This window comes from Castanea sativa, chromosome 3 (genome assembly GCF_040712315.1).
Source record: "Castanea sativa cultivar Marrone di Chiusa Pesio chromosome 3, ASM4071231v1".
In the NCBI taxonomy this organism is placed as follows: Eukaryota; Viridiplantae; Streptophyta; class Magnoliopsida; order Fagales; family Fagaceae; genus Castanea; species Castanea sativa.
This window is the reverse complement of record NC_134015.1, coordinates 30,616,480-30,627,460: the sequence shown is the minus strand read 5'-3', so window position 1 is coordinate 30,627,460 and position 10,981 is coordinate 30,616,480. Positions and strand designations below refer to the sequence as shown.

Genomic DNA, 10,981 nt, shown 5'->3' with positions numbered 1-10,981 from the left:
CTGGCCTCTATACCCTTGGGAACGTCCAAAGACATCTAAAAAGCCTAAAAAAACCTAGTTTAAACATATAAATACAACCTTATGCCTCCAAACTCAAGGGTTAGTGAGAGAGAGTTGATTTTCTACCAAAAATTTTCCAAAACTCTTTTCTAACTCAAAAACTTTTGCACTCACAAGATTATGCATGCTTTTGAGTTTCTCAAATTCTCACTCTAATAGTCTTAAGGCAGAAACTATTTTATAATCTTTCCAAAACATTTTTAAAACAATCTTTTTCAAGAATATCCTTTTATTTTGAGTTGTGATTACCTATAAACTATTGAAATCTTCTATTTTCTTTGATATCTCATTTAATCTTGTTGTGTAAGCATTGAGGGGCCAGTTAAATATCAATCAAGTGGGTTTCCATAAGCAAGGTGAGTCTCCCTTCATGGCTGTTTCTTGATTTGGATCTTTTACAACTTGTTCTTGTTGTTCTTAATTGATTTACACGTTGTATATTCTATAGAAATATGGTTTGATTCTATTTGGTTTTGATTTGTTGTGTCTCACCATATTTTGATTAGGGAGTTGAATGATTGGATATATTGTTGAACATGTTTTGACGTGTTAAGTATTGTTTTGGTTTGTTGTTAGATCCAATGCATGTTTAGGAATAGATTTTGTTTTTTGTTTTTGTTTTTTTTATCTTGGATATCTTTGTTGTTAGTTTAGGTTGTTTATTTTTATATTAGAATCATGTTTAGGTTGTTAGTTTCTTTGTTTTAAGTTTCTGCTATATTTTTCTGCATTTTAGTTTCTGGGTTAGGTTTTGAGGCGTGTATGCATGTGCATGCTTCTACATACGCACGCATACTCGAAGTATGTGTACGCATACAACTAGCCCACGCACATAGGCTTATGTAGGTGCATGCATACTTCTACCTAGAAACCCTAATCTGAGTTTTTTGCTTCTGTTTCTTTATTTCTTTCATGTAATATGCCTCTATTTTGACCCTTTATTATGTTTTTGAGACTCTGTCTCTCTGTTTACTTGTTGTTTGTTCTTCATATGTTAGATTTTGGGTTTCTGTTTAATGTTTTCTTTGTTTTGCCATAAATATGTATTCACATGTCCATCCATTGATGTATAGGTGCTGTGATACAGTAAGGTAAGTGAGGTAAAACATGTATTCACTGAACATGCATTTTGGATGATGAACACAATGCATATGTTTGTTTGATGCTTGGTTACTAGGTTTAGATGTTTGAGTCCTATTTGATTTTAATACCTTGCTACCATGTCTATGTTTTCGTCCTTGTGATATTTTGTTTGTTGGTTGCCTTGGATGAAATGATATGATATGTATGATAGATGTATGCTAGGTTTGATATGAGTTGCCAAGATATATGTATGTTAGGGTTTTAGGATGATATATGCCATGTTGTTTGCTAGATGTATGCTAGTGTTTGTGTGAGTATAGATAACAATATTGAATAAGCCTTTAATGAGATTAAGACATAAGACACAATGACTGGAAGTCGACCCATGGGTTGAGTGCGCAATACCTTCCCATCTCCATACCTAAACTCCAAACCCACTCTCTGGTACTAAGATCGGTCCTTCCTTGTAAGGGCACTATTTATGGTTCCTAGAGCTAATCTAGATGGTGACTTCATCTTTTCTCCATCTTAGTCCACTCGGTCGAGGCGTACTCCCCCTTCCTAAGGAGAAAACTGTTGCGCCCACAAACACAATTAGTGAAGGTTGATCTACAAGTTAGGTGGGATTGAGTGCCTAACACCTTCCCATTCCCACACCTAAACTTTGGACATGTGCTAGTAAAGATTAGTTTTTACACAAGGGCGCTATACATATGTTTCCTAAACCTAATCTAGGTGGCGATTTGATTAATACACTCCGCCTAGTCCACTCTAGGCTAAGGCGTACTTCCTATGAGGAAGACACTGTCGCGCCACATTTAGCGATGGGGATAGGTGCTTGCGCCCACATAACTAAAAAGCCAGGCAAAGACAAATAGCCTATTTCCCATGTTCCAAACCCAGATAGGCACCAGTAAAACACTGAGTATCCTCCACTGGCTTCCTCTGTTGAAATCTCCAATCATTTTACCACCCTTGGTAACATTCCTAAACCTAGTTTCTCCACTGTTTTAGCCACTTCATATGACCCATATGCTATTGTTAATTCTAGTCAACTTGTCCAAAGTAGCTCTACTAAACATCCTAATGCTTCAAACTATGTTAAGAAACAATATTTCCAAAATCTGTTTTGCAGTAAACCTAACCGTGAAACGTTCAAGGATCCCCTGCAACTTGCTACTGGTTACTTCCCTCGTGATTTCCATTGAGTTCCAAAACATATTGAAAAATCCCTACAATATTATTTTGCTATTCTGATGCATGAAAAATCAGTTTTGATTAAACCAGTACATGATAAAGTTGACAAATCCAAATTGATTTACCACAGTATTTACATTTTGAATCTTTTTTTTTTATAAGAATTTACATTCTGAATCTGATTACTAAAGAAATGTGGGGACCTCATCCCTCTGTTACCAAGCGTTTACTTGGTTCAAATATTGTTTATTCTTACTATAATTACATTGAAGCATGGTTCAAGTGTATGTTATTCCAAGATTTCACAATGTCCCATTCATGGTTCATAAATTTTGACAAAAATTTTCCGATCCCAGTTTCCCCTTTGGTTCCTTCGGTGGTGGACACAGTTTGGCCCCATCCCTGATATTTTCCCTAGCCAGCTAAGTGGTTCTATGAAATACTTCTCAACCGTTTACAAGACTGATCTACAGGGTAGTAAATTTCCTGCTACTCATCATTTTATTAAGAAATACAAAGTTCTCTGGGTCTTGAAAGGGCAGTATGTCAACAGTGACGGCCCAACAAATTTGAAGGCCTAAGGCGATATATTTAAACTGAGCATTTTTTTTATTACTTAAATAATATTTAATTAGTGTTTAATATCATAATTTTTGTATAACAAAAATCCATTCTTTTTTATTTGTAATATATTTTTTTTTGGGAAAAAATGCTAAAACTATAATAAATTTTACTAAAAACAACTTACAAATGATGTAACAATGAATAAGATTAGTGCCATTTCAAGAAGATAATAAACAAGTATTTGAATGAATGATGTTAGAGATATTGTAAATTTTACAACATGAAACTTACAAAAATGTATCAACAATCACAAAAAGTAATTCAAAAATGTAGTTAATAGGTTGTTGACGTTCGCATATCATATTAATTGTCACATCAATTTGTAAAAGTTTTCAAGTAAAATTAATAATATTTCTGGTATTTACTTATCTGAATTATTTATTGTGATTAGTATACATATATTTGTAAGACCTATGTATATAAAGTTGTATTATCTCTAACACTACTTAATTCTTTGGAACTTCTTAAAAGTAGAGAAAAAAATGTAAAACTAATTTTTTTCCCTATATCTAAAAAAAGATATTAATTTTTGCCCCAAAATTTGGGGCCTTAGGCGATGGCCTAAGTGGCCTAGGCCTAGGGCCAGCTCTGTATGTCAAGGATGGTGAGGTTTGGAATTATAGAAGACAAGTTTTCTGCATTAATGTTGAGGTTTGAAATGAAAATCTCATATCGTTTGAGAGTTGTTCCAAGCCCCTATTCACACTATAAGTAGCCTTACATGATATATTTTTAGAAGACACAGAAATCACATGGGAAAACATTAAGATTTACTAGAAATAATGAATCGAAGAGAGAGTTTTTTACAAAACATCTTCAAGTTAATTTTCTTTTGATTAGGGTCTTTCTAACCTTGATCTTTGAGTTTAAGATTATTAATCCCTCTTTTATTGAATTATGAATAGATTTGATTAAGGGAACGGTCAAAAATCAATTTTGAAGAGCTTTTCTTTGAAGTATTAGTCTAAATTTTTCATTTCCTTTTCTTTTCTCCTTAATCTTTCTGCTTGCTTTTTTTTCTTGTTATAATATGCTTTAACTTGTTTATCTAGTAGGTTTAAGTAGATGTATGTTTATCTACTGTTAAAGTATTTACTTTAAGCTGTTAATTCTAATTTTTTTACAGTTATTGCAAAGATTGTGCAATGCGCAGGCCAATAACTAATAAAAATGAAAGGGAGATCCAATTAGAAGGCGAACGAGTACTCTTATATTATTATAGAGCAAATGGTCTTACAGTACCATATGTGAGCCCAAGTTCCAAAAGCATATCCCAAAACAGTTACATCTTTCGCACTATCGATTTTTTTTTTTTGGTAGAAAGCATTTTCGAAGTTAAAGCTTATAGAATCTGTAAACGTCAATGTACAATGATGTTTCTTTCCTTGAAATAAGGGTTACATTGACCAAAATAACTAATCCTATGGGGATAATTCAAAAAAAAAAAGAAAAAGAGAAAGAAGTCCATCTCCATGTATCCGAAGTATACGTTTTTTCTTAACCTATAGAAAGCTTGGAATTTCTATTACTTCCATGGAATAGTTAATGGTAGCTTAGAACTGAAAGCTTAGCTTGAGGACCGCCTTGAATGTAAACAAAAATGCACTCTGCGCCTGGGTTCAAGACCTTTTGCCACAGAGGAAGCTCGTAGATGTTCTTTACATTAGTAGGCGAGAGACCCCATAGAGGGCCTGAGAGTTTTTCAATCAACAGCTTAAGATCAGTAATTGGCTTCTGTGATGTATTCTTTATTAATACCTTGTGGCGGTAATAGGCACTTTGTGCTATAGTCCATGTGCTAGTTATGGAGTGAAGGAATTGAACAGGAGCATCTGTAAAAAAATTCGTAACATCATATGATTAAAGGGTGCCTCTAAATTTAGGTTTATTTTTATAATATTTTTAATTAAAAAAAATCACACTTTGACAAAAGAAACATTTGACATCAATCTTATCCGTTGGTATCATACAAGCTACGCCAATAACGGTTAAGATTACATAAGTATACTACATGCAGAAAACTAGCATGTTCCATAGGATTCTTGTTAAAATATATATGGGATATTTTCCAGCTTGAATTTGTTGAGTCCTTTATACATTATGCTTCAAATCATAATCAAAAGTAGAAGGTAAGAGGCCAGCGTTGCAAGAAGAATATCCATGGTGTTGGCACCCATATTAGAGTTAATTACCTCATGAGTTGTGGCATAGAGAGTCATGGGATTGATTAATTTATGCTGATTTTTCCGTCCTTTACTATTGTGGTCATTTTCTTATTAATTTCTTATTTTTGGTGAAAATTAAGTTCATAGTACTCACTTGATGATTTTGTGTACGGTGCTGGTGCTGGTGCTTTGGGAGGATAGGTACCTGTAAGTTCAAAAAGGAAGTAAATTAGCACCATATATACGTGCACCAATTTGATGCAGCCATTAATTAAGGCCTGGTAAATAGCATATTAGGATTCTAAACTTTCATTTTTTAAGCCTAATTTCCTTGGAAAATAGGGCTAGGAAGTGCTAATTGAGAGAGAGAGAGAGAGAGAGAGAGAGAGATTAGTTTCTATTACTCACTTTTTGTTGTTTGGTGGATCGCTGGTAGTTTTGTGTGATAGGGGCCTGCCATGTTAGAATATCTCGTCAGAGTTATAACAATGAGAGTATGTTTAACCATAAACCATCAGATTATGAACATGATAGCAATGGGCATACGCATAAATTTGTTAACTAAAAGAAAAATTCTAGAAGATACAATTTTCCATTTATGTAAGATTATTTGTATAAAAACAAGTATATATGATCCTCCAATGGGTTCTCACCTGGAATTCCTTTGACACTTTGAAGCTTAGCAAAGAGGCCTATGAGAGGAGCATTGCCAGAAAGTGTAGGTTCGGTTTCTTCATAATTGGACCGGTCATCGGAGAAGTCATCATTCTGATTAGGACCGCCCACCAGGGCTCCATATATCACATTAGGATTTCCTTGAGGGTTTTGATACCATGCCTCAAAACCTTGCACACATTCAACCACAGAATGGAGTATGTGTATAGAGGCAATGGAAGCACCTCTATGGTGAACATGAGTTGGATAATTTGGTCCGTAACCAACTATGTAACTTATTGACTTAGGGTTATTACCTAGGATGTAGTCAGCCTGCAAAACCAACCAATTGAAAATAGTGTCTGTTTGAATACTGCTTATTTGTTGAAAACTGAAAACTTATTGCTGAAAACACTAGCAAAATATATTTTAAAAAGAAAAAAATATTGTTTACGCGTTTTTAGGCTATGGCTAGTCCATGGACAGTGCCAAGGGACCAGCCAAACACAAATGCAAACGCAGAATCATCAACTCGCAAACGCACGCTTAGTATAAAGTCTTGGTGATTAAAAGAACATGAAGTCCAAGGGCACTACAACAGTACAACTTTCCAATTATTTTTCATACATGTTGAGATAGTGGCATATTATGATTTGTGCTAATAAGAGGACATCAATAGTTAGAGAGAGTATTTCATGAGATAGTTTCATAAAACCACTATCTCAAAGCAAGTGGAAACCATGTATGTTATGAAAGAGAGACCATCTCATAATATACTATTTCCAATGGCGGGGCTTACATTAAAGCCACGATACTTCAATAATGATATACCTCATAAGAATGCAGTTGCTAGGTGTGAAAAAAAAAATGTGAAAATTATTGTGGTAAACGTCGTATTACTCAAGAAAGAAATGAAAATTCAAATGAAGACATATATACCTGTGACTTTGCAAAATTAAGGAGCTCCTGAGGTTGAATTAGGCCTTCTGGGCAAGTGAGCTTGGCGTTGGCTGCAGAAAGGTATTCGGAGTATACAGCAAGAAGAAAAGCAGCAGATGAGACATACTGCATGTTGTTCCATTCACGCACGTACAATAAGCCCCCTGATGAATGAAAGAAACGTACAAAAGGAAAGGAATCCATATAATTAGGAGATAGGAAAAGACTCAATTTATCAGTTAAAGTTCTTATAAAAGATTAGTGAAAATTTCTCTAGAACTGGGTCACAGTGACATTCTAAATTCAAATACAAACCAGTAGTTTTGTAGACATTGTAGCCATCATTTTTTTGTAGACAAGCACAGGCAAAGTAGTCTGCCTTTGCCTGATATTGCATTAGCGTGTTAGTGAAGGCACCGCCTTTTCCCTCCAGCAGTACCTGCAAATCAATGACTTCCGGTTAGTCTTAATTAATAATAAGTATTATGATTTCTAATTCAACTAAAACTTGCAGTTAGTTGGTGACGGAAATTGACTACTTTACCAAAGACTGTAGTTAATAAACAAAATATACTAATTAAACAAGCTGATCATGAACGTATAAATTTATTAAAACATACATATCTAATACATTTGAGCTTAACATCTTTCAATGTTCACTTCCATTTGGTGTTAAAAAAGAGAAGAGTTTTACTTTTAACTCTAAAATGGAGGTCTTGGATTATAAAAATTTGACCTTTGAAAGAAGGATCTGTACACCGGCATATTTGTTATCCCAAGAGAATTCCTTTACTGCCCATCCAGTTCCACCCAAGTACACCGCGTTGTCCACTACATACTTCAAGTAGTACACATCATTGGTTGCTTCATACAGCCAGGCAGCAGCCCACAATAGCTCATCCTTCACCAAAAAAAAAAAAAAACATACACATATATATAAGTAAGTTGATTCAGATTAATATACAAAAACAAAAGTATGAGAATGAAGATTAGAAAGAGCCAATGAATTATCATTTTACTAACCGAATAACCTGATGACGTGTAGAATTGCTTAGCAGACGGGATAGAGTCGTCGTACAGGCCTCTGAAGTTGTCTGCAAATGAGAAAAGCTGCAACAAAATTGAAGATTATCGATCTGTCGAGAGAGGCTGCTTATCATCAATACAATACACGTACGTACGTACTCACCTGTTTGGCGTGTACCAAAAGGAGATTAGAGTAGGATGAGTTATAAGGCTTGAAAGCTATGGCAGATGCAGCCAAGGCAGCAGCAGTTTCACCGGCAAGGTCCGAACCCGGATTATTTGCATCAAGCTTGTAACCATTCCTTGGAGTTGTCATATCTTCAGCTCGCTCCCAACAATAGTGATCAGAGGCCCCATCACCCACCTGCAGATTATTAATTATTTACAAATTTATGTCAATCAAACACTACTAAATCCATCTTATTAATAACTTCCTTAATCGAATGGTCGATCGAATCATTCCTAGTCCCAACTATTGATATAATATATGCGTTTGAATTCACAATTTCTTAACTTCTTTATGTTTTTTGGAATATTTTTTAGTATTTTATTTGGCAGTTTATCAATTTGAATTATTATGGGATGACTTATTATCATAATCAACTTTTATTTTATAATTATTTAAAACTAAAACTAATTCAATAAAATTCGAGGTTATTTTGTATTTATAATGTTATATATACACTCTGGTCACCAAACATGGATTGATGGCATAGGAAATAGAAGACCAAAAACTGTGTGTGTCCTCCTAGTCTTACCTGTCCCCAAAGAACATTAGGTTGTGGATGAGCTTTGATGAAGTAATCAGTACCCCATCTAATGGCCCATAAGGTGTTCTCCATTTGGTTATACTCTGTGATTTCTTTGCTGAACTCAATAGCTCCCCATGCAAGCATTGTCACACTGAATGCCATTGGAAGCCCAAACTTCACATGGTCGCCTGCATCATAATATCCTCCAACCAAGTCCACCTGTAAATACATATATACAGGTAAATGTTAAAGAATTCCATAAGGCATTGGTTTAGTAATTATTTTTAAAAATATATTTTATAAAAAAATGATAAAATAATTAAATTAATTAATTTTATTGACGATTTTTATTTTTTATTTTTTATAAAAATGTTGTCAAAATTTTTCTAATATAATTTATCAACTATTATCTTAAAAACATTCATTAACATGACTTATATACCAAATCCAAAACATGCAGTTGGGTACTACACTTCTCTTCTCATGTGATTAATTTGGTATTAAAAATAAATTAGCCTTACCCCTTGTGAAAACCCATCTTTGAGTCCCGAGTCAGCCCGCCATGTGACTCGCTGAGTTGGTGGAAGTTTACCAGATCTCTGTGCCTCAAAAAACAATAAGCTCTTGTCAAGGGCCTCACCGTAGTTGAAGTTGAAGACCGTCGCAATGGTCGCTTCCAACTGGAGAATGCCAACCAACAAAGCTAGGAGGACTACGTTCGACTTCCTCATGTCTAACGTGACTCGGAATTACTGCAACAATCAATTGCCTAGCTAATACCTGTTAATGTGTTTGCAGTAGTGGTTGATATATATGAAACGAAATATATATGGCTAGTAGCCCTCACGTTGTTCTTTGATCGAGGTTGAGCTCCCCACGTTGTATTATATAATTTAAGATACGGTTCTGCACCTACATCTACATGGTTCTAAATATGAAGTCGCACTGCACGCATGACATGTCTACCCATCTCAACCGTCCATAACGCCTACTTTTATCCATCTACGTTGACTCCCCAATGTATGGTAACCAACCAACCGAACCGGCGACTTCATAAAGGATCTAATATACTCAAACTCTAAAATCTCGCACCTTTTAGTTTAATTTTATTTCTTACAAAAAAGAAAACAAAAAAATAGAGTTAAAAGAGTCATTTAGAGGGTGTTTGGTTTGATTAGTTTGAGTTATATAACTCAGTTTTTATCATCCAAAACTCGAAAATCGTGGGCCCCACTTAAAAATATGTTGTTTGGTTTAGTTATTGAGTTGAGTTTTTAACTCAAAACTAAAAAAAAAAAAGAGTTGGAATGATGAGAATTGAAAACAAGTTTTAAGAGTTTTCAAATTTATGGAAACTAAGTTATAGGCATTTTTGTAAATATTTGGTAATGTGTGGGGCCCATGGTTAGACCACATGTTCTCACTACCACTTTTTTTTAAAATCTTTTTCTTCCTTACTTTTTCTCTCTCTGTGCTTATACGTGTTTTCTTTCTTTCTTCTCTTTCTTATTTCTTTCTCTTTCCTCTTAATTTTCTCTAATCTTTCTTTCTTTTCTTCTTCACTCTGGCTGCTTCTTATTCTTCTTTCTTTCTTTCTTTCTTTTGCCTTCACACTAGTGATGGAAGAGATGGTGGTCACACTGGTGAAGACAAAGATGGTGGAGGCCAAATAATGATATCAGAGTTTCGATTAAGGTTGTGATTTTCATTTTAATCAGGTTGAGATATGCTTTTTGACTTGAAATTTGATTTTAGAGTTTGTGGGTTTTATGGGGTAATTTGTTGTGGTGGATGGGTTTGATTTTTTGTGATTTGTACGGTGTTGGATGGAAAACAGTGGAGGTGGGTTGGGTTTTTGAGGATTATGATTGGTGGGTTTGTGGATTGTTGGTGGTAGGTTTGTGGGTAGTCGGTGGTGGTAGATGCAGGGGTGGCTGGAAATCACATAATGAGGAGAGAGGCTAAAAATGGGAGGAAAATAATTTCAATGTTACCATTTTGACATCTGATTTGGAGTCTGGACAGTGTGTGGGCTCCACCATTTTGTCAAAATTTTGAGTTATGCATTGGGAGATTTGGAACCAAACAAAAAGTAGACAAAGTTAAAGAAAAAATAGAGGCAAAGATATGAGATATGGGAACTGAGTTTGAGTGATGAGAAATGAGAGATGAGAACTGAGTTTTAAGTTAAGAGCAAACCAAACAGGGCCTTAGCATTCTTCAACTTACTGAAATTTTTGCTTCTCCACTTCTTTTATATTTCTTTATATAAAATTATATTTGTTATCTGTTTGAAATACTTCAACCGTCCACTTCTTTTTTTACTTCTTAAAAAAATATTCATATTTATCTTAATCCATCTGATAGGCCAAAAACGTATTAACCCCTTGTGATGGATTAAGTTGATTAATTAGCCAAGATTATTAATTAATCAAATTAACATGCAAACGCGTGGTAGCACAAACAAATCACCAATAAACT

General features: G+C 34.6%; 1 protein-coding gene across 1 annotated transcript; it reads right to left on the bottom strand.

The window, feature by feature from the left end:
* Nucleotides 1-4,193: 4,193 nt before the first annotated feature.
* LOC142629885 (endoglucanase 5) lies at nucleotides 4,194-9,231 on the bottom strand. The gene is made up of 11 exons (XM_075803936.1): nucleotides 9,022-9,231; nucleotides 8,507-8,719; nucleotides 7,912-8,112; nucleotides 7,746-7,832; nucleotides 7,459-7,623; nucleotides 7,038-7,161; nucleotides 6,723-6,886; nucleotides 5,783-6,116; nucleotides 5,538-5,582; nucleotides 5,284-5,334; nucleotides 4,194-4,796 (listed from the first exon to the last, which is right to left on the bottom strand). The coding sequence occupies exons 1-11, from the start codon at nucleotides 9,229-9,231 to the stop codon at nucleotides 4,507-4,509; spliced, it is 1,884 nt and encodes a 627-aa protein (XP_075660051.1). The 3' UTR covers nucleotides 4,194-4,506.
* Nucleotides 9,232-10,981: the final 1,750 nt, after the last annotated feature.